Consider the following 23,751-nt stretch of genomic DNA (forward strand, 5'->3'; position numbering starts at 1 on the left):
GTGACTTTGAGCTCTCACCATCTTTTTCCCATTGACTTCATTAAAGTTATGCCGTTTACACCGACCAAAGATTTGGCCCCTGGAGGATAAATACTGTCTAGCGACTGAGTGGCAGTGAGTCTCTCCGAGTCCTAATTCTGTGATCACCACCTGTTCAAAAACAAAGAAATCAAACCCATGCTGTGCGCAGTTTAAACAAATGCAGCCCTCTTGCATCCAGTCTGACCCAATTACTCTCTCTAGACGCTGCATCTCTGCTGGGGGCAAATGCAGGACATCATCCCAGCTGAGACTGGACATTGTTAGGTTACAGGTAACCTCCTCCTGCTGGATTCTCTCCTCAGCACGGCCCTTCATCTCTGAAATGCTCTGCTAAACGAAATAAGAGAAAATCTCTCTGGCAGCCAAAGGGGCTTGACAGAGGATACTTTTATGAATGGCAAATGGGGTCTTTCCTTCAAGCTGAATTTAGAGGAAATGAATCTGGTTCAAACTAGCATAATAGGAATTGCCTTTCGCTTCAGATTTCCCCAGCAGAGGTTTTCCCAGGCTTGTTTATTCGTTTGCAGAACGACTTTGTGGTACTGGATAGATATAGAACAGTGGGGAAATACGACATTTGCTGGTGTCCTCTTTAGCTTTTGCTTTGTCATCAGACATAAGTAGCTGAACAGTCCAAAGTGAAATCAAAGAACACTTTCACTCAGAGCAAGGGCACGGCATTGCATCAGGGATGGAGAGCTGGGTTCAAACGCAAGCTCCCAGAGATCGGGAGCCAGGTCTTTAGCTGGTGTAAATGGGCGTAGCTCCACCAAAGTCAGTGTAGCTATGCTGATTTACATCAGCTGAGAATTTGGCTCCAGGAGCATGGCAGGGTAGGATCTTCATCTCCCCTTAGGAGATGGGAGGATAAGTCATGCACGGCACAACAATAACTCCACCCACATTGGTCCATTGAGGGGGGCACATGGGGCCAAACCTCCTAAAGAGCTCAGAGGTACATTTTCAAGTGCTCAGTGCGCACTGTTGGAGCTGGACGTTAGAAGGAGCTCAGCATCCACTGTGCACCGAAGTGCAGAGCTCTTTGGAACATCTGGCCTTAATTCTCCAAAGGCAGGTGATGAAAGTTCAGAAGGCGGAGATGAAGCCTTTCTTCAGAAGCAGATTATTGGTCACATCTGGAGTCCCTATTGCCTGCAATTATATGGGCCAACCTGGGACGAATCCACTTGTACCACTCTGGAAGTGAAGTTATTGGCTGCCGAAGGAGTCACGGGAAACCTAATGTCGCAGATTGGGGTGTGAAAACAAAGATAGGGCAGGAAAGAACAGGAGGTTGTGTGTATGTGTGCATCGGAGTGCCAAGAGGCTGGTCCCAACCTGGGATATGGGGAAAGGTGTAATTTGGTTGTGTTCTTTCTGACTTGTGCTTTCAGGGATGGACCACAGCAAACAGCCCCACAGCTGGGCATGTTCACGGGGAACTCAGTGAAGAAATCTGCCCAAAGCTCCTCTAATCAGATCTTGATGAAATTCCACAGTGATGCAGCCAACGGAGGGATCTTTGCTATCTATTTCTATGGTCTGTATTGCTCATTGAGCAGCCTGTGTTTTAACTTCTTGCCCCACAATTTTGCAGGATGTAGAGGGGTCTGGGCCAGTTGTGGGTCATCAGGAGGAGGAATAATGCTCGTGAAAGGGAACTATTTAGAGTGCAAGATACAAAAAATACCCTGCTGCTTGAAGCACCATCTTTCAGATGAGACCTATCATAAAGGGTCTGGCTCTCAGAAAGTTGAGACCTGCGGTCTCTGTGCAATTTTGCATGTGCAAATGCCTGCCTTATGCACACACTTATAATTGCACATGCAAAGGAAGAATGTATACACCATGCAGAGGTAGAAATATATCAGCAACTTCCTGATAATCAGAGCACAAATCAAACTCCTGCAAACTAGCAGCTGTGAAAGATCCTATGGCATATCTCACAAGGTGACAACTGTTAATACTGCTCTCCTGGGCAAATTCTATTTTGTGTAAATCCATTTTGGTCCCTAACACTCCCACTGCTTGCAATTTCAGTTGGATATGGTGGTATTCTTCCAATCCCAGGCTAAACTGGTTGGGTAGCCGTGATGTGCTTTATTAAACCACAGTCACGTTCCAGCCCAGAGGTGGCTTCATTTCCCAGTGAGAGAAATGATTCCTTAAATTATTTGGGGATTCTTGCGTCTGAGTGAGGCGCATGCTCGAGAAATGTTAGGTATGACGCTGAAATAAGAGCATTTTCACCCCATCACTAAACAAGAGTCCAACTTTAAATTGGATTAGCAAACAAGAACCTGTGACAATTCTGGGAGTTCGGAAAATGTGAACAGGACCTTCCACTCACCACAATAATTCACTTGTAACAACTGCAACAAAGTCTAATATCAGTTACATGCCAGTCTGTACAGAACACCAAATATTATGTCCGATAATGGAAAGGCCAGTGTTACATGGCCAGGCTAATTTTAAAGAATCTTTGCTAGGCTTCTGGGGGAATTGCCTGATTACTGCAAAACACAATAAGGTGTGTATTAATGCACAAGAGATGTGTGTTTAACAGTTATGCAAAAAAAAATACAGAAAATCTGACAATGGAAGGGAGCAGTACATAAATCCCACTGCAATTCAATTGACACTTCTTTTACTGGGAGTTAGAGACCAGGGTTACTAGAGTGAAAGCCCACCAGAATATATTTATATTCAAGTTTTATATTAAAGTTATTTTTCTGAATGTTCTTTGTGATCTTAAGATAAGTATTGCATAAGAGTCAGGTATTGTTATTAAATGGTTTAGACACAAGTCCTGCATCTTGGTGGGAAGTTAGACTAGATAACCCTTGTGGTCCCTTTCAGCCCTATAATTCTATAATGGACGAGTAAGTGATTAATAAGATGTCACAAGCATTTGAGCCCTGCATCTGACCTGAACCCACCCTAACCCCACTATAACTGTCAGGTGCGAGGCGATTGGGAAAACAACCAGACCTGATCGGGTCAGCTCAGCTCTTTTCCTGCTGCCAGGGGAGTTGATGTGCAGTCGCTCACTGTGCCCTGTGTGTATGAGTGTGCACAGTGAGTGTGCCAAGGAATCCCAACACTGCTCAGTTTGCAGGACACGCACAGCACAGCACTTTGCTGCCCACGCCAAAGCCATAGGAGGACAGCCGACCCCATGGGCAGCAGGCAGCCATGGCGCTGACCCAGGCTCAGGGACAAGAGTCGGTGCTCGGTCAGGTTTGAAAATGACTCTACCCTCTTGGATCAGGTTGGGTGGGCTTGGGTCCGGGTCAGGCCTAATAATTAGGCCCAAGCAGATGTCTAAGGAGCATGTTCTGGTCATGAGTAGTATGTATCTAAGCACCTCAGCAGAAGATGCTATAGATGGTTATAAGCAGGCTTGGAAGGATTAGACTTTTATCGGTAAATGTCATGAAATGTCGATTTCACCGTACACAGATTAAAAAGTATTTTGATAATAACTGAAGTTACAGTTGGGCAAAGTAAGAAACATCCTGCTCAATAACTTATTAGAGTTTGATTTAAGGATATTTTCTTTTATTATTTTGGCCATTTGTGTTTTAATGGTTGTAAAGCATTAACTCTTTGAATCTCAGCATCTGCTATCCTCAAATAACTAGTGTCTAGCCCCACAGCATCTGACACCCCCCCCCCAATAATTTCCCACAATTGTGAAAATTTAAATGGATACAAATCAGAAGAAAATCTCAATGTCCATATTGCACAATTGTGAATATTTAAACTGATAAAAATCAAATTGTGCAAAGCCTAGTTATAAACTCTGGTTGTGAGCAATTGGACTCAGGAGCAGTTGCTTAACTATCTATTAAAGCATCTATTACTAGTTTATTAACCGCTTTATAAAATACATAAAAATGGAACCTCAGTATAAACTGTGGCTAAAAACTTCATTGATTGAACTGGTTGAAAAATGCAAAAAAAGCACATACATTTCATCCATTATTTTTTCATTGAAATTCAGAATTTCAGAGAGAATTTTCATTTTTTAAAAATGACCTATCAGAAATTGTCTGCAGCTGTGTTCATGGAATTAAGGTTGCTTAGATCACCTATCCCACCAAAGCTAACCAGAAAACAACAAGGAAATAAGCAGCTGAATCATCCAATATTCATTCCACTCATCTGATCCCCATTTCAGCCTCAGGCACCTTCCTTCTACCAACTCATACCTTCACCCTCATCCTGAGCACCCAACTTCCACAAAGTATTTAAAGATTGACTGCCGGCTGTTTAGCCCTCTCCAAATCATTCAGTTCCAGTGCTAATCTTCATCGTAGTGTGGGGGGAGGCACAAGGCCTGGGTTCTGTTTAATGCTCTGCAACCATCTCTCTGGAGGACTAAATGCTTTTACTATTAATGCCTAGCCACAGCTCTGCAGTGTTTCTTCTCTGTGCAAACACCATGATAAAAAGACATTGGGTCACATTCTGCACAAGCTTTGTATACTTCAGTGGATCAGTTGCACATGGTACCGCAGAAAATTTGCTCGCAGGTGGCTCCCTGATTGACCAAAGTGAGTGGATTCATTGACAGTGCCTACCATATGCCAGTGTAAGTCTACAGAAAGTCCACTGAGTTCCACAGCGTTTCTCCTGGGTCTGCCACGATGTAACTGAGAGCAGAATTTTTCTCTTTGTGCATGCACAGACTTGCTTAGATTGGGCACACAAGACATCCCATTAAATATCTTCCCCAACGCAATGATGAGCATCATCTGCTTACGGGAACCATTCCCCCTTTAAACACCTACAGGGAAGCATCTCCTGGAAAAGGAGTGATTCAGGGAGGCTGAATGGTTGGCAGCATCCTTGAAACTTGATGACGTTGCACCTATTATGAAATGCTTATTCCAGGTTACAGCCCAAGAACCTGATGTGTGAATGTGATGGGAAAGGGTGTTTATGGCACAGTAACTCAAGGGTGGGTCTCAGTGGTGTTTCAAACACGCACATCAGGGTGCTTTCAGAGGAAGGTTTATCAGTGCTGTGTTATCCAGATGCTGAAACCAACTTAGTCGTGGCCCTGTATTGAAATGTAGCCCATTAAGGAATAGAGATTGATGCTCCAATTGCAAGGTTATCTCTCCACTTAAATAGATGCTGTCAAGCACTTTTAAAATAGCATTTAATTTAATTTTTGTCGGGGTTTTTTTTTTTATTCTCCACTGTCAAACATCCATTTTAAAGCTTGCAAATAGCATTTCTCTCTGTCTCTCCTAGGTGTGTTGTTTGGATTTCCGCCGGGTTTTTTTTTTTTTTTTATATTCCACAATCAAGGGGATTAATTCAGCCTTGGACTCTGGAATCTTTATTCCACTCTGACATAAAGGGAAGGAAATTATTCTCTCTTTTACTATTGCACCTACAGCTAAGATCAGAGCTTCCTCCCGCTAGGCGCTGTGCATACCTAGTGAGAGGCAGTCCCTGCCTCAAAGAGTTCATAGTCTTTATAGAGAAGGCAGAGGTTGGGAGGGAACACAGAGGCAGAGAAATTTTCACATGGTCACATAGCAGGTCAGTGGCTGGGCTGAGATTAGAACCTGGGATTTTTGAGTCCCACCATGGTACCACCTACTTAAAGGGGGCCGCTGAGAGAAAGTGCTGAGTACCCAGACTCTGAAAATCAGGCCCCTTTATGGTGGCTCGCATTGAGCTCCCCAAAATGGAATAATCTATCGCTGTTGAAAATCTTGGCCTAAAGCCCAGTCTGCCACTTATGTCTACACTGAGATCAACAGGGTGGACATACATGAGCTAGCTTTAATGGCGCTGGCTCGGGTACTGGAGCAGTGAAGTAGCTGCAGCCCACACTTCAGCGTGGGCTCACCTCCTGAGTTAAGCACCCAGGCTTCCAGGCGTCCACTGCTTCCCTGTTCTGGTACCCCAAATTAGCTGGATTAAAGCTAGCTCAGGTGTGTCCACAAGCCGCAGTCACACTCCCCGATTGCAGTACAGACATACCGCTAGCGTGGAGTTTTATTTCAATTAAAATAAATCTTTGCAGAGATGCTTCTGCCATTAAAACAGTTGTCCGACCTTTGCTCTTTCTTCTGGGGCTTTTTCTCCCTCTCCTTGTTTTGTGTTGGCCATAATAAAGCACCTGTTGTTTATCCAGAGGCGGAGTGTTCAGGGGAACAAAGGTTTGGAATCTTCAAGCAACTGTTTATTTCAGGGAGCTTGACAAAATGGCTGATGGGAAATTCACTCCCATTTGCTCCCCACCCCTTTTATTCCTCCATGACCAAAGAAGCTTTGCAGGAGAAGTGACAGGTTCGGCAGTTAAACTGCCCAGATCTCTGGAACATGCATTGTTCTCCTGCTCATTAGCTCATCATTTTACTGTAACTTTTTGATAAGTTGCAAAGAACTTTATATAGAAGGCATCTCACAGAATTACAGAGCTGACAGTTCCCTTTGATCTTCTCTGTTCAAGCTTAGCTCATTATGATGTCAGGATTTTTTTTTCTTTTGCAAACGTTGGGCCATGCACTGCCCGTAGGCTGTGCATGGGTAAAAATAAATCACCCTTTTCATCCAATTCTTTCCAAACATGTTATAAACATTAATTGAGCCTCACAACCTCTCTACTGAAGTGGGGAGGGTTGTTGTACCCCAAACATATAGATGGGGAAACTGAGGCACAGAGAGGGGTGAGTGGGTGTCTAAAGTTAAGCAACTAAATCCTAATTTAGGCATCTAAATACATTATAATAAAGTCTTTGGAACACTGTTCATCTGCTGCCGTTTCCACGAGCTTTGTAGAATTAGTGAAAATTAGCTCCTCTCTAGTAGGTGGATCATGTACATCTGGTCTTAGCAGGCTGACACCAATTGCAGAGAAGTTTATGGTGGCCCAGGCTTGGTGGGAGGAGTATAATAGAATAGGACTAACCTCAGAAAATGCTTTCCAAGAAGAGTTACTCAGATCCAAAAGCAGATGTTTTAACCATGTTCACATCCCTTGTGTGTTCATCTCCATAGGGATTCGAGCATCTGTTGGTGAGCAGCAAATTATTTTGCTCAAGTTGTAGAATATTTGCTGATAGTTCATTTCAGGCTGTATGTTCGATTGTAAAATTTGCTCTTTGTTGTGTTTGGCCTGGCTCATAAATCAAACGGTTTTGTTTTTGTTCCCTGGCTGGGTGGCTTCTTTATTTCACCAACACAGCGCCAGCTGAGAAATGTAGAATTAAACATCTGGTTCAAACCTGCACTATTGTTTTTACATCACATACCAGGGAAGTTACACTGTACACTGCAACCTGCCTCTTCAATTTTAATATTTTCCATTGGAAGTTTAATCCAGCTGCATCCCAGGAATTATTTGCAGAATAAAACAATGAATAATTCCAAGTTACAAATCAGTGAATTTTGCAATCTCAGTTCAAGGGCAGGGACCAAAGATGAAATTCTCAGAAAAATTATTCATTGTGAGTTATTCAGTTAGCTGGAGAGCAGAACAAGATTTCCACCCATCCTGGTTATTCCCAGATTGACCTAATCCAATTGAGGTTGCCCAGTCTCTTCCACGAAGTATCCCAGACTCTGTGGATGATCCCATCACCTCAGCACAGGAGTCACTCAGTAAACACCAGTCACCCTTTATCTGTCCATGAACTAAGCCCTCTACTCTTTGCATACAAATAAAGAGCTTTCTTCCCAGTGACTTCGGGCGTGGAAGGTGTGTAGTGTGCTATAGATGGCATTCTAGGCAGACCAAGACTGATGAGGAAGATGTTCTTGTGAACAAATTGCCACAGCCCAACATCATATAGTATTCTTCCTTTCACTCTCCTCCCATTCACCTGTTTCCTGGGAGCAGAGGTGCTGCATCGTGTGCTCTCCATGGTGCTGATTCTCGACACAGACACCATCCCAAGGACCAGCGAGAGACAAGGTGGGGCGAGGGGTCCTCTGCAGTCATTGGACAATGGGGAGTTAGTAGACAGCAGGGTGTTTTAGAAATTGTTGTAACAGGCAGAAAACAAGTCCATGTTTTTTAGTGTCCTGCTGCCTATTAACTCTCCATTGTCCTATGACTGGAGAGGTGTTAACTGCCCACTTCATTTTAAGTGGTCTCCTACAATATGTGTGAACTCCTTATGCTTAATAATTTGTCTCACCTTATGTTTAGCTTGGGCATTCTGGTTACCCTCTCCAGACCTGAGGAAGAGTTCTGTGAAGCTCATAAGCTTTTGTTCTTTCCACCAACAGAGGTGTGTCCAGTAAAAGATATTACCTCACCCTCCTTGCTGCTCTCATATCCTGGGACTAACATGGCTACAACAACACTGTAATAATACCTGGGGGGGGGGGGTCTTGCATCTCCTCACCTGCCCTTTCTCAGAAACCAGGTAGGTTGGACGTAGGTTGGAATCCATTGGCTATTTCAGCAGTGGCTCTGGATGTAGCAGGCACTGACAGGGACTGAATAAAGCTGGGATAATGTAGGTAGCCTGAGCCAGAACTGTACAGTCCTGATAATGGGGGTTCACATACTGGGGAGGGAGGGAGTGGATGATATTTTCATAAGGTGTTAAGTGTAAACTACGGCTCAGCCATGACCCTACCAAGAAAGAGAGAGGATGGTCCAGGGGTTACGGGGCTAGCCTGGGACTAGGGGGACATGGGTCCTGCTGCAATCTTCCTGTGGGACCTTCCACTAAATTTAGCAACTCTGTGCCTCAGTTCCCCATCTGTACAATGGGAACAATAGCACTGCCCTGCCTCCCGGGGATGCTGTGAGGATGGAAGATTGTGAGCTGCTCAGGGTAATGGGGACCAGATAAGTAACTTGAGATCGATACTGCTGGGTTCTCCACGCCGCAGGGTGGCAGTTTGTTTCAGAGAAGCAGATCCTTACACCACACTGAGCTGTTATTAGGCATGTGCATGCCTTATCCCGACGAGTCACATCCCGTTGGAAGCAATTCCATGCACTGACTGGTTTTCCTTCTTTTCAGCCTATCAGCTCTTCAAATGCCGCCCTCCGACCATTGTTCCCAATGCCGAAATCATCACTGAGAATGAAGAATTTAACATAGGTATCTTCTCCCCCACACCCATCCCCATAGGATAGGCTGCATCAGAACAGATGAGAGCTCCCTCTAGCTGGTATCTTGGCTCTAATGCTTATGCTTCAGAGGAACCCCGGAATGCATCTAATTCTGCACTATTCAGTATGGGGGGTTGGAGGGCTTGCCCCAGTTTGGTGATAGGCTTATGCACTGAATCAGCTGGATTTGATAGTCTTTAGGATTTTTATCCTCACTAGTGTAACTGCCAGGACGCATCTCCTAGGAAAGCCCCATCCGTGTTCAGAAACTTACAGAGCTATTTGCCTCAATCCTGTCCTGCCTCATTAAGATGTTTAAGGCGATTAAAATAACGCACTGGGCAGCAGGCCGCAAGGCTTCAAACAAAAGTTTTCCTCTTTTTTTAATTGTCAGTGTCGTGTCTGTGTTTAAAGTATGTCTGCAGCCAGAAAAGTAGCCATGATCAAAAGCTACCTCATTCACTGTATCTACTCCTCCAGGCCAAATCCTCAGCTGGTGTAAATCAGCATAGCTCCACTGAAATCAGTGGAGTGACACTGCTTTACCCCCACTCAGAATATGACCCGCATGTGCCACATTTTACTTGTATTGTCCTGTATAATCTATCTATCTATACTGCACATATTATCCCCATATAACTAAGGGGAGGATCCAGCTGGACTTGTGTCTGTCTTGCGCATTATGAACACCATGGCCAGCTAAATTCTGGTTGCAGGATCCGTACTGGTGTGAGAGCCAGAAGGAGCTGGGTTCTCAGATCCTGGGGCACTGTGCGGCACTGGCTGTTAGAAAGGTCATGGTATGTCTGCAGGCTCTCAGTCAAATTCACTGATGTGCAGTGGATCCGTGTCTCACTGAAGTCCTTAAAAGATGGTTGAAGTGGGAATTAAGTGGAGCTGCACATGGGTGAATTTCACCCCTGTGGATTGGTAGTCTGTGGCTATAGAATAGGCGAATTGTGTGATTGATGCACTGGGTCCCCTGCAATCAGGCCCTTTGAGCAATCTCCTGAAATAGCAGAGGGAAGTGTTATGGCTACAGTGGGAATGAAATGGTACCTGAGCTTTGTACTGGCCACTCTACATAGGGTTGTGAATTTCATCCTTCATAAACCAAACCTTCTGCCAGCTGAGAGTGTTGTCTTTCTTTCCAGGTGATATCGTGAGGTATCAGTGCCTCTCTGGCTTCACCCTGACCGGAACCGAAATCCTGACATGCAAGCTGGGGACTCATCTCCAGTTTGGAGGGCCACCCCCAACCTGCGAAGGTAACTGGCCTGGGTCCCAACACATTTGCAAAGCTTTTCTCCCTGAAAGACCATAGTGAGGGAGTGGCTCTTCTCCTGCCGTGGGACTCAGTCTAGTCAGCTGCAGGTACTGAGCAAAGCAGGGTGAATAGTAAAATATTTATCAGTTAATTTATGACAGTATCCATCTGAGAAATGATTTGAGAAATTATGTGTGGGAGCTGATGGCTCTCAACCCCTCCTGGTAGAATTTGTCTAGCATTGGGGAGCGCTGCGTTATGCCTTGAGGCCTCAGTTGAGGAAAGCATTTGAGAACATGCTTAATTTTAAGCATAAGTGTAAGTACTTCCCCGAGTCACTGCCCGGACAAAGCCTTTCCGGGCACTGTTCTGACATAGCAGACACCTGGCTACATCTGTGAAGTCATTAAAACCACAATCCAAACATCCTTATTTTAGGAGAGACAAAAAGCCCTCTCTGACCGTTTGCCAGTGATTCACGAACCCCCGTAGCACCGAGGAACTGACTGCATCTAAGTGCAGTCCTCCTGAGGGCAGAGTCTGTGAGGTGCAGTTTCTGGATTAGTACTACATAGTGCTTTAAAGAAGAGAAAATTGAATGCCCTGAGTGTGATGCATCACACCCCTTCCTGTTACTCAGGAGGAATGCCAAAGATGCAACCCTGTTACCTTATTTATCCTATCGCTTCCTAGTGATCGGTTTTTTTTCCACTTCTCTTCATCGTCTTTCCTCCATCTGAACATTTTTGCTATATAATGGGAGATTTTTCTATAGCTTTGTCTCTCTCTAATAGTGTGAACTAAAGGGGAGAACGGGGCGGGAGGGGGCCATCATTTAGTTATTTACTGGTGGTTGTTAGCCTGCAAGCCAAGAGATTGCTTAAATTATATCTGATCACCAATTTATAGCGGTAAAAAATCATTAATGGGATTAAGGATTTGGAAAGAATCCACTGTCCCTTCTGGACATCTCTTGCTGTTTTCTGTAATCCAAGTATAGCACTAACTACAGCATTAGACACAATTGCTGATGGATGGATGTACAGATAAATAAAGATCCTGTTGTGTGTTTGTCTTCCAGTTTCTCTTGGGTTAGTTTTTTGGTTTGTTTTTACACCAAACTTTTATTTAACACTTGCTTCTGGTATAAGCACTTCTGAGGTTTTGTGAGATCTAGTAATTAGAGCAAGCAACTAGGACTTGGAGTTAGGAGCCTTGTCCCTTCAAACCACTTTGGAAATTGTAGCCTAACTTTAAGCTCCTGCATTTTAAAACCTTGGCCTTCATTTTCTTCTGGCCCCTGAAATGAGGTCTCATTTTCTGTGGACTCTTGTTTGGGTTTTGTTTAGTGCACTGCCTGATGAATGAGGTTCTGACGGACTCCACCGGCGTGATCCTCAGCCAGAGCTACTTGGGGCGTTACCCCCATTTCCAGACCTGTTCCTGGGTGATCAAAGTAGAGCCCGGATACAACATCACCCTCACCATCGAGTACTTCCTGAGCGAGAAGCAGTACGACGAGTTTGAGATCTTTGATGGTAACTGTCGAGTGAATCACTTGGACGATGTCTGTTGGGGGTGGGGGAAAGAACACAACCGCGTAGCAGTGAGTGTTGCTGTTAGTCACTAAATGCTGTCTTCCCTGAGCCTAGGCCGTTCTTTCCACCAACATACCTATCACCCTGTTGTGCTTGGAGAAAGTCCCCCTAAGTGGGTATGTCTACACTGCAGTTAAACACTTGCAGCTGGCCTGTGTCGGCTGACTTGCGCTCATTGGGCTTGGGCTACGGAACTGTTTGTAAGTGTGGCGTAGACATTCAGGGTCATGCTGGAGCCCAGGCTCTGGGATCTTCCGCTGTCACAAGGGCCCAGAGCCCAGTTTCCTTCCTGAGTCTACACCACAAATATAACAGCCCCGTTGCCCAAGCCCTGCAAGCTGGAGTCAGCTGATGTGGGCCAATCGCGGGGTGTTTAGCTGCAGTGTAGACATACCCTGGGGGAGCAATTCTACTTGGGAATGCAGCACAGTGAGAAGCTCTACTTTGTGCTTCACTTCCAGGTGAGGGAGGGGCCGTGATTTCATCCGGGCGGGATGGCTCAGTGAAGTAGTTGGGATAGCTTTGCACGGAGAAAGGGAAGTAGCTGGAGGATGTGCAAGGCTGAAGAACAATGAGGAAGGTCGTTGGGGAGGATGGTTTGAGAGGGAGGAATGAAAGGATTTTAAAGCAATCCAAGGACATTTCCCCTAAACCACACACCAGGGAGATGTGTCACTTTGCAGGAGAGCTGAGGAGCCTGTATTCAGTCAGGTTCTCTTGTGTCACAGCTAAGCAGCTCCGTTAATGCACTCAGAAATGCAGCCGCATGGCTGAACCCAGAACACAAACCCCTTGCACATTGTCCCAGTGAGTGTGCAGAAGGTTCTGCCCTGGGGAGAAATGCTGGCCCCGCAGAACTCAATAGCAATGTTCAAGGGGAAGTTAAAGCTCCCACAGTGTGGCCAAAAACAGGTCTGGCCATGTGTCCCTTCTGCAAAGATCAGGTCCTGGTGTGTGAGGCTAGGAGTGACTATTGCTGAGGGGAGGTGTTGCCATGTGCCAGCCCCAACTTTCACTTGTCTGATCTTTCCCTAAAGGTCCCGCTGGCCAGAGCCCACTGCTGTTGTCTCTAAGTGGGAATTACTCTGCTCCTCTGACTGTAACCAGCACTGGGAACAAGGTCTATCTCCGCTGGTCCTCCGACCATGCATACAACAGAAAGGGCTTTAAAATCCGCTACTCAGGTGAGTTCGTAGTAGAGACTGGAAACCGGCCCCTGAGAATGTGGCTGTTCCTTTGGCTAACTCCCTTTGCTTTTCCCATTTGAGTGTTGTTCCTGCATGAGCCGAGCAGGGCTGGGTTGGGCGAGTGCAGCTGTACAGAGCATTCTAGAGCAGCCCAAAGCTTGCCTAGTTTTCAGTTCACTGCACAGGTCACTGATGTTTGGGAAACTGGGTCAGTTTGGGGTTTCCAAAGGAACCGTGCAGCTTTTGCCTGCAGTTCACCCTGCATTTTGTATTTCTGATGCCCCCATCCCTGTGATATCTGGGCATCAAACCTTTAGTTATTTTGTGGGGGGTGTTGGGAGCAAAAACTCCAGGGAACCCTTCCTGGGGAACCGAAACCAGAAAAATGTTGCATGATCTCAGTGACCCGAAACTAGTTCCACACAGCTGTCTGTAGACAAAATTCGACGAGGCGTAGAGTTGAGTCCCACTGAAGTCCAATGTACAGCATAGGCTTTTTGCAGACTCTTGGCATGGGGGGGGGGAATTTTATCCACCTGTTGTGTGGATCTGAAGCCCTGATTGGACAGCTTCTTTAACCGCTAAGTCCTTAAAACAGCATTTCCCTAGCTATGATTCGTTTCAAGATCACTTTGATGGTGTGTTATTGGATCCTAATACTGAGGAGGCCGTGTGGCTGCTCAGAGCTGTCTGGTGTGTAGCATCAGAAGCACAGTACTTGGAACTTGTTTGAGAATCCGTTTGGTGCATGAGAAGTGACTCAGGAGTGACTTCTTGTATTATGGAACCCAAAGGGAAATACTGGGGCTAAAATCCTGCTCCCATTCCAGTCACTGGGTGTTTTGCCATTGCTGTCAGAGGGAACAGGGTTAGTTTTAATGTCTCATCCAGCATAAACCAATTACTGGATACTAACCGTTTACTAAGAATTCCTCAAAATTAATTAGCATCTTTTGGAAGCTAGCAAATTTCAATTACTTAATGACGGCCATAAAACTAGAGTGTGACCCTGAGTGAATGTCATAAATAAATGCCATTACTCAGTAAATGAATCAATTAATATTTAATTACTAGACATTACTCCTAATTTCCAGAGCTGGGTAAATCTTGGTGGTTTTGCTCCTCTAGGGATGGGCTTGTGAACATTTTCTTTTTGATTTCTGACCTGGACCTCCACTGAGAACATAAAAACCAAAAGCAAAACTCATTCGAGCTCACTGAGTTTCACCTGTTTTTGTCTCCAAAAAACTTGCAAAATTGAGAGTTTTGCCCAGCTTCCCATACAAGAAAAAGTACTTGAATGATAGCCCCAACCCGACTTACAGGATGTGGGGGACTCTATCCTGAGAAGCAGTGACTCTAAAAAAAGATTTGGGGGTAGTGGTGGGTTATCAGATAAACATGAACTCCCACTGTGACCCAGTGACCAGGAGGGCTAATATGATCCTGGGATGCATAAACAGGGAAATCTCGAGTAGGACTAGAGAGGTTATTTTACCTCTGTATTTGGAACTGGTGCGACCGCTGCTGGAATCCTGTGTCCAGTTCTGGTGTCCACAGTTCAGGAAGGATGTTGATTAAACTGGAGAGGGATCAGAGAAGAGCCAGGAGAATGATTAAGAATTACAAAACATGCCTTCTAATGATAGACTTCAGGAGCTCAATCTGTTTAGCTTAACGATGGAAGGGTAAGCAGTGATGTCATTATAGTACCTATATGGGGTACAAATATTTAGCAGAGAAAGGTATAACTTGATCCAATGGCTGGAAGTTGACGCTAGACACATTCAGACTGGAAATAACGCACACATTTTTAACCATCAGAGTAATTAACCATTGGTGCAATCTGCTAAGGATTGTGGTGGGTTCTTCATCTCTGACAACCGTTAAATCAAGATTGGATGTTTCTCTAAAAGGTCCGTGCTGGGAATGGTTTGGGGGCAGGTCTCTGGCCTGTGTTATACAGCAGGTCAGACTAGATGATCACGGTGGTCCCTTCTGGCCTTGGAATCTCCGAAAAGCACGGCAGCGTCTGGATTGTCACCTGCAGCGTTTTCAGTGCTTACTCTGGAATGCTGTGGTGCTTTGTAATAATGGCTCCGGTTCTGGCCCCAGTTCGCTCAAAGGGCATGTGACTGTCAGACCAACCCTGCCGGCTTGGAACAGAACCTGAAATCAGCCACGTTCAGATGCTCTCGGTGTTCAAGAACACCCCCACCCCTTGCATACAGCTCTCTCAAGGCCCCATCGTGAGCAGTGCTGAGCACCCACAAAACTCATTGGATCCAGTGGGAGTTGGGGGCACTCAGAACCTCTCAGGGTCAGACCCTTAATTACTGAGGGCAGGACTCTGAGCTGCCCTTACTCCGGTGCTGCATCTCACGGTGCTGTAAGGGCCATCTCTGTGAGCAGCTGCTCCTGGTCCCATGCAGGTGGGCAGAGCCTTGACTCCGTTCCCCCAACATGCCAGCCAGCAGTGCTGAGCTGGTGCAAAGAGCGGAAGTCATCTGGCATAGACCAGTGTAGCACGTTACTTTCCCCTTTGAGCAAGGATGGAAGTGTGTCTCTGAGTCACAGTTCCCTCCCTGGTCTGCTGCTGGAGCAGTACAGTCTTGCCCTAAATATGGCTGGAAATCACTCGCAGAGCGGACAGGTTCTTTGCATTGCTGTTAATAATGCCCGTTCCTGATTATATGCCATTGTAACATTTCCCCCTTTGGCTTTATATTTTTTTGCAACCCGTCTCTTTCCTTGTAAGCTCTTGTACCAAAGCAAACCCTGTCTAACACCTAAGCACAGAGAGGCGCATTTGTCTCGACACGGCACCTCTTTTGTTCCAGGATATGTCCGTGTGTGTGTGTGTGTGTGTGTGTGACATATTTTCCCCCTTCTCCAGCTCCTTACTGCAGCCTCCCTCCGTCCCCTTTCCACGGCTCGATTCTCAGCCATACCGGGCTGCAGCCAGGCAGCGAGATCCGTTTCGGCTGCGACGCGGGCTACCGTCTCACTGGCCACAGCAGTACCCTGTGCGCAAGGCACCCTCAAGGCTACTACCACTGGAGTGAAGCGGTCCCGCTGTGCCAAGGTGAGGAGAAGGCAAATGAATAATTTTATTAAGATGACGTTGAAGTAAAAAGAAAACGGTGCAGAGTTTTAAGCATAGAAATTTCTGGTTACCAGGGAATAAGGTACAGATTATCAAGGGGTGCGAAATTCGGTTTAGGAGTGGGTGGCGTAAGGAATACATAATCTGCAGTCTCCCCGATTGGGGGTAAAAGTTTAACGGGTCAAAGTACAGACATTGAGATATGGGGGTATGTTGTTCATATCATGGCTATGTTCAGGTGTGGAGTATAATGAGTGGGTACGATGTTGAGGATGGATTTACCCTCATTTGGTGGGTTTGTACTAAGGGGACACCCAATCCCCTGAGCTCTTCCTCAGTCTGAGCTCAGATGAAGCGCTGGCTTGCTTGGGGGCTTGGGCTGGATAGAACTGCACTGCTGCGGCCCTTTTTCCTCTGCGTGCTAGGTGCCTCTGGCTGCAGGTAGGGGCAGTGGGGAATGTTCACTCAGTGCGAGCAAGGGGCCAGGAGGTGGGGTAGATGTTACGGCTTCGGCTGGAGCTTAGGCTCTGAAGCCTTAGGGAAGAGGGGGCAGGGTTCAAAGCCTGTGCCGCAATGTGTACCATTATGGAGGAACTGGGTCATGGTACAGTCCAGCCTGGAGCGAGGGCTTTAGGGGTTGGGGCGGGGTTTTCAGAAGCACCTAAGGATCATGGGTCTCCTTGACCTGCAATGGGATTGTGGCTTCAGTGGCAGGATTGTGCTTCCTAACTCCCTTAGGCACATCTGAAAATCCCAGCCTAGGCTAATTATTGTGTGCTAAGGGGGAGATTTCTCAAGGCACAAATGACAGATAGGTGCCCAGCTCCAACTGGCTTTCAGTAGGAACTGGGCACATAATGGTCCTTTGTGAATTTCTCTCTTATTGATCATGTGTCTCAAGCACATGGTGCTTTGCACATGCATCAGAGGGAAAAGCTCCCGCCGGAACATCACCGGCTGCATCACCATGTTCCATCCATTTTTTTTAAGCCCAGCTCTCTCCTTCTTGCTCACTGCTGTTGGTATTTGTACCTGTTGTGACGGGGCAAGGCCAGATGGCTATGGAAAAGTAGTGGGAGATAGATATGTTAGCTCCAGGCTAAACAAATCTCTGGTACCAGGTTAAGTAAAATGAAAGCTGCTCCAGGTCAATTAAGACAATTAAGAACTTTTCAGAAGACAGGGAGAATGCTCGGTTGATTGGGACACCTGAAGCCAATCAGGGGCTGGCTGAAACTAGTAAAAAGCCTCCCAGTTAGTCAGGTGGTGTGTGCATGTCAGGAACTGTGGGAGGAAGTTGCGCTGTTGGAGAGGCTGAGTAGTACACACCATATCAGGCACAAGGAAGGAGGCCCTGAGGTAAGGGGGAAGTGGAGCTTGAGGAAGTGAGGGCTGCTGTGGGGGAAGTAGCCCAGGGAATTGTACATGTCATGTTTCTAAAAGGTCAGCTACCATAGCTGATACTATTAGGGTCCCTGGGCTGGAGCCCGGAGTAGAGGGTGGGCCCGGGCTCCCCCCCCCCTTTTGCCCCCTGATTAATCACTGAGACTGGGAAACAACAGAGACTGTGCAAGAAAGGATAATTTCTCCTCACCTCCCTTGCTGGCTTATGATGAAAATGGCTCAGTAGACCGTGACCCTTGTCTCTAGAAAAAGAAGGGTTACGTGGAGGGTCATAGTGAGCCTCTGAGGCTAGCGAAATCCACCAGGAAACGCGGGACCCACAGAGGCAAGGACAGAGCTTTGTCACACTGTTTTCAGTCCAACGATCATCCCTGCTTTTCTCTGTTGATAAAACACTCCTCTTTATCCTGACGGGGTTTTCCAATAGCTCTGAATGTTTCTTCCTGTAATGTTCCAAGAATCCAAGTGAATGTAATGCTGGGGAATCAACATTGTATTGATGGCTCAGGAAACTAGCCAGAGAACAGGTACCGTGTAGGCAAGGTGTTCTCATACTAGCGTTATCCCTCACCCCATGGAGTAGCAGGATAGTTCAGGGTGAGATTTTCAAGAGATGCTTAAGTGTTTTAGGAGGGTAAGGTACACTTGTGCTCCTAAATTACTTTGGGCCAGATTTTTAAAGGTATTTAGGTGACTAATGCCCATTAAAAACCTGGGTGTTAGGCTCTTTTGTAAATCCTGTCCATTCACACCTTAGCTTCTCTGAGGACTTGGAAAAAAACCCAGATGACTACATCTTTCAAAATGCAAAACTCTGACGGAAACAGTTGCTGTGTGGGGAGGATAGGGGAAATTTTGCAACATTGTCTCTATTTTTTAACCATTTCTCAATAAATAGCATTTCGGGGTGATGTTGTTTGGTTGAAATTTCGACACAAAAAACTCGGGAATAAAATTTGCAAAAATGTTGCTAACTTCTTCCTTTGTTTTTCAATCAACTGCAGAGGGCAGGAGGGGATACGGACATTCCAGACTGCTAGGTCTTGCACTGGGACCCACCCTCTCCAATTGCAAGGGCTGCTCTGTGTTTGGTTGCCCTGAGTTCCTTTTTAGAGTTCGTACTAATAGAAGGGCGAGTGGGGTACAGCAATCCAAGCCACGGAAAGCGGTGCTGTTAACAAGAGACGGATAAGGGACGGGGCTGGGGCAAACAAGTGAATAACCCTTGGGTAAAAGCCGGTTAGTTGAATAGAGCAGCTGAATCCGAGCATACGACACAGTTATGTTAGCAGCAGGCTGTCATAGCAACCATAGCTCATGAATCCCGATGGAATGAGACATTAAACCATGTGTGAAGAATTTCTGTCGGGTACCTGAGAAAGCAGGAGTTACTTGTTGAAATCTTTCTAAACGAAAGCCCCACCATCCTTGTTGCTGCGCCAGAGGATAGTAACACTCCTGAGCGTTTACTAGATTGGCCACTTGAGATGCTACCTGCCCTAAAAGGCGATTTACATTGGGGATCACATTCCTATTAAACAAAACAAAACCACCCTCCAGCCTAGATCCTGAAAAGTATTTAGGAGCCTAACTCCCATTGGTTTGAATGGGAGTTAGGTGCCTAAATACCTTTGAGGATCTACTCCTCCCTTCCTGCAAGACAGGGGGAATTTTACTTATATAGAGTGTGTTGGTTCTTGGGTTGTGCGGGACATGTCCTGCAGCTGCACCGAGGTGGACATCAACAAGACAATAAAAGTGGGATGGGGGGCCCCGAGTCCCATTCGGCCTCCCTCGGTGATTCCACGGAAGCTGACTCTGTGTTGTGTGGTCCATTAGTTACAGCTACAAGATCTGGAAGCCAGAAAGCCCCTGTGGTGTTATTGAGAGCTTGGCAGCTCAGACCCTGCATGAAGCCTGCTCCTTCCAGAGTCATTCCAGGCCTACGGCTGTTCCTAAAGCAGCAGGGGCCACTCTGGAAAGTCAAATGCTGCCTGCGAGCAGAGTTTCGCTCGGGAGCTGCTTCACCAATAACAATTGCATGTGCCTGTGGATTGATTTACTGGGTGTGACTCGGCCATGCACCCTGCCCTGTAGCCACCTGGCATGTTCCAGTGAAACGCTCATGGTAAAGCAGCAGGAGTGTGCAGGGAGACCCAGCAATGATGGGGTGAACAATCTGGCCTTTATTTGGATTACTTCTTTTATCAATGCACAGCAGGCCAAAGTCCTCCCTGGTGTGACTCTACCAACTCCGTAGAGTTACATCAGGAATGCGTATGCAGGAATGCGTATGGCCCGGTATCTTTACAAATATTAGATAGGTGAAGTTGGGGGAAAGCTCATTCTTTGGAACTAGTGGGTGAAGTACAGGTCTGGGAGTCAGGACTCCTGGATTCTCTCCTTGTCTCTCTGTATGGCAAGTCACTTCCCCACTCTGTGCTGTAGTTTGTCCCCCATTTTTAAAATACAAATCATATTTCCCCACCATTATCAAAATCTTTGAGCTCTGTAGTACTGGATAAGTAACACTAGCTAAGTGCTACTTATCACTGTAATTCACAGTGGTAGCAGCTCCCCCATCTGGCCTTGATGAGATGAGATCAATTGCTGGCTTGTCTATGTTGCCCAGTACAACTACATAAACTCCAGCACGTATTTTTTGTTGCTCTCTTTCAGCCAACTGGCAACCTTTTGTTTTTGGCTGTCCTCAGCATCTCTCTTTTCCAGTAGCTAGCATCACACAGCAGGGATTTGGGAACTCGTCCCACAACATGGAATAAATTGCTCATACAATCAGCCGTGTCGGGAGGATGGGAACTGGGGTCCCCATAAGCACATGGTTTAGTTAACAATGACATTTCCCATAGCCCCCTTCTGCCAGCTCAGAATCCTCCATTCCTTTCCCCATCCTCTCCAAGCAATCTTCAATGGCTGTTGTGTCCTGGCTGACATTTATGGAACTAGTACAGAACATTCTGCGGGGAACAATCCTGCAGTGGCACAGAGGGGACAATACAAGATGATCTAATGCATCATTTCTACCTCCGCTGTCTATTTTTAAGCTGCCTTCTTTTTGCAGTTTGCCATCAGAGCCTGTGTCCTTCCCTAGCACACATTTTCCTGTAAACACCGCTCTCATACCTTCCCGCTCCCTCCCCGGCAGCGCCCCCCCGCCCCCGCATCCTGAGAGCTAGGCTCTGAATGGGTCCCTCAAAGATAAATGCTGACTTTGCTTTCCCTGGGAAGAGTTCCAATATTTCGTCCTCTTCTCTGACTCCCCTGGATTGCGGCGCTTGCATTTCAACCTGGGTTCTGCTGGGGCAGATGGCAAGTTTACTGCAATCCCAAAAACCAAGCCTCTCTGCTCCACACCGGACCTGTAAATAAAGACTAAATAATCCCACATTCTGTTCAAGGATACCAAATTTGCAAATAGGGACATCCTTCCATTGCAAAGCGCAGGGCACCAGAGCCCATGTGGTGCAGCAAGCGGAATATCCGAAGGCCCAGCCAGCCGTCTGTGATGGACTGTTCACATTTCAGCCTGGCCATCTGCAGGTGAAGAGGGTTTTGTGGGGAACGGAGGGGATTAGTAGCATAATGAACTTTTTATTTAACTACATCTGGCCTGAATGGCCCGGATTATTGCTGACTACCCCCTGTGTCAACAGAGGGTTTATGCAGTGGCAGGTGTCCAAACAAAATCAAACAGGCAGCTACAGAGACACAAGGAAACCAGCATAACAAGAAGAAATAACTGGCTGGAGTGCTAGAAGGCCATAAATAGCATGGGACTAATTCTTCTCTGGGTCGCATGGTGTCACTGCAGTGGGGTTACCCCAGGGTAAAATTAGCATAACAGAGAGGCAAGTCTGGCCCCTTTGTTCTAGTGCTTCTTCTCTGGTCATTACCCCCTCCCCAATATTACGTCCGTGTGGCTAGTTGCTTTGGTGTCGCTTCTCCACTATTATTTATTGTGTGTATTACTTTAGCTCCTAGAGCCCCATTGCACCAGGTGCTGTGCGCACTCCCAGCAGGAGGTGGTGCTCACCCCCCAAGAGTAAGGGTGTGCAGAAAGAGGGATGCTTATCCCTGCTTTACAGATGGGGGAAGTGGGATACCCAGCTTAAGGTTGGTGGGATACCCAGCTTAAGGTTTTCACAGGAAATTTAGGGAATGATGTCTCCAAGTCTCTTGGAGTTTCAGTGGAAAGTGGGCACCCAGTTCTCTTCAGCACCTTTGAAAAGCCCCGCCTTAAGTGCTCAGTGCCTCAGTTTCCCCAAACGGGGATGATAATCCTTGTGTCATGCTGGGGGCTTGTGGCAGAAGTTGGTTCTGCTCAGTTCCAGTACCTTGCCTCAGCCACTAGGTCCTCTGGTTTGCAAATGGCATTGGTGCTAAAGGATACCTGCACCAGCAGAAAGCATGGAGCAGTCTCCACTCTCTGGTTCCATACACACTAAAGCTCAGATCCAAATCCCAATGAAGTCAGTAGAAAGACTTTCAGGGGAGGTCTGCGTCGCAAAGAAACAAGACCCTGCAGCAGCTAAAAACAGCAGTAGCAGTGTAGGTGTTGGGGCTTGGGCGAGAGCCCGGGCCCTGAAACCCGGCCTGGGGATTTGGTCTTGGAGCCCAGGCTCAGCCCAAGTGGGAATGTCTACACTGCTGTTGGTAGTCCTGGAGTGCGAGCCCGAGTCAGTTGACCCAGGCTCTGAAACTCGCTGCCGTGGGGTTTGCTATTTTTTTTTACTGTGTAGACGTACCTGCACTGACTTTAATGGGCTTTGGGTCGGTCCCTAAGTGTTTTCACTTCTGAGAGTTCTCTTTTTGGCGAAGTCCCTAAACACCACCATCTCCTTGTCTCCTCTTTCTCTTAGACTCTGAGAGGCAGACAGGGTGAGGTAGACACCAGAGGAAAAGCTATTGGCTTGGTGGTTACCTCTTGAGTTGCTTTGATCAGATATAATGTGTGGAAAAAAGTGATTACCAAATGACAGCTAACAGGCTAAGAATGATATGAATTTCCAGCACCGTCGTCTTTCACCTCTGAATGAAATTGGTATTCAGCATGGCAACTTGTCTAGACACCCCGTCTCCTAGCCGGATTCATCAAGCTCCTTAGCTCGCTGAAGTGACATACGTGCGATTATCATTTCAACCGGGGATATGCCTGATCCCGCTAATACGTGTTTGCTGGATTACCCACGTGTATTAGCAAGACCAGCTTATGTTAGGTGCTGCTTAATTGCTTTCCAGACTGGAGCGTTGAGTGGCTCAGGTGCTGGTAATGAGATGAAAGTGCTTTGCACCTGCAAGGGTGGAAAGCCATGCCACCAATGGCAGGTCTATGCGGAATGAAATGTGATGGGTCTGTCCACTCAACGCCCGATAGGGCCCGTATCACAAAAAGCCACTCTCCTGACTGGCTCTGAGTTTTGCAACCTTTCATGGCCTGTTGGGTGAATAAGAGGAAGGCTGGTTGTGTGGCTGAAGTGGTGGGCTGTGACTTGCTCTTCCAGACTTCCTCGAGTGACACCTTGCACAAGCCACATCACCTCTCTGTGTTTTAGTTCCCCACCGGTAGGATGGTGATCAATACTCTCCCATTGCATGCCTTGTCTGCGTGGCTTTTAACCTCTTTAAGGCTGTCTCTCTCTGTGTGTTTATACAGCACCTAGCATAGCAGGGCCCTTATCACAGTCGAGGAGGAAGGAGGACGACTGGACATTCCTCTCACCACTAGAGGGGGGCCCATCCTGGTGAAGCTTGAATGTGGCAACTGTGATCTAGTAGCTAGAGAACTGCTGTGGCATTCAGGGAACTGGGGTTCTATTCTTGGCTCTGCCACTGGGTGACCTTGGGGAAGTCTTTGTGCCTCAGTTTCCCCATTTTACAAGCCCTCCTTTGCAAAGTGCATTGAGTCTGGCCACGCAGTGCCTGAGCAGAGGAAGCTCTTTCTCTAGGGATGGTCACTCGCATAATACATTAACTTTAGACCCTTTTAAAAAGAGACACCCACATGTACCATTGTTTGGTGCAGGGGT

The 23,751-nt window shown here is 46.7% G+C and overlaps 1 protein-coding gene across 7 annotated transcripts in view; it reads left to right on the forward strand.

Annotated features, from left to right (window-relative positions):
- CSMD2 (CUB and Sushi multiple domains 2) overlaps positions 1-23,751 on the forward strand; it is a 541,235-nt gene that overhangs the window by 453,728 nt on the left and 63,756 nt on the right. For all 7 annotated transcript variants that reach the window (XM_073317325.2, XM_073317326.2, XM_073317333.2 and 4 more), the window contains 6 exons: positions 1,437-1,582; positions 9,051-9,131; positions 10,297-10,410; positions 11,759-11,947; positions 13,045-13,191; positions 16,091-16,279. In XM_073317325.2, coding sequence (XP_073173426.2) covers positions 1,437-1,582; positions 9,051-9,131; positions 10,297-10,410; positions 11,759-11,947; positions 13,045-13,191; positions 16,091-16,279 — 866 coding nt within the window. The remainder of the gene's footprint in view (positions 1-1,436; positions 1,583-9,050; positions 9,132-10,296; positions 10,411-11,758; positions 11,948-13,044; positions 13,192-16,090; positions 16,280-23,751) is intronic.

The sequence above is a fragment of the Lepidochelys kempii genome, chromosome 19 (assembly GCF_965140285.1).
Source record: "Lepidochelys kempii isolate rLepKem1 chromosome 19, rLepKem1.hap1, whole genome shotgun sequence".
Lineage (NCBI taxonomy): Eukaryota > Metazoa > Chordata > Testudines > Cheloniidae > Lepidochelys > Lepidochelys kempii.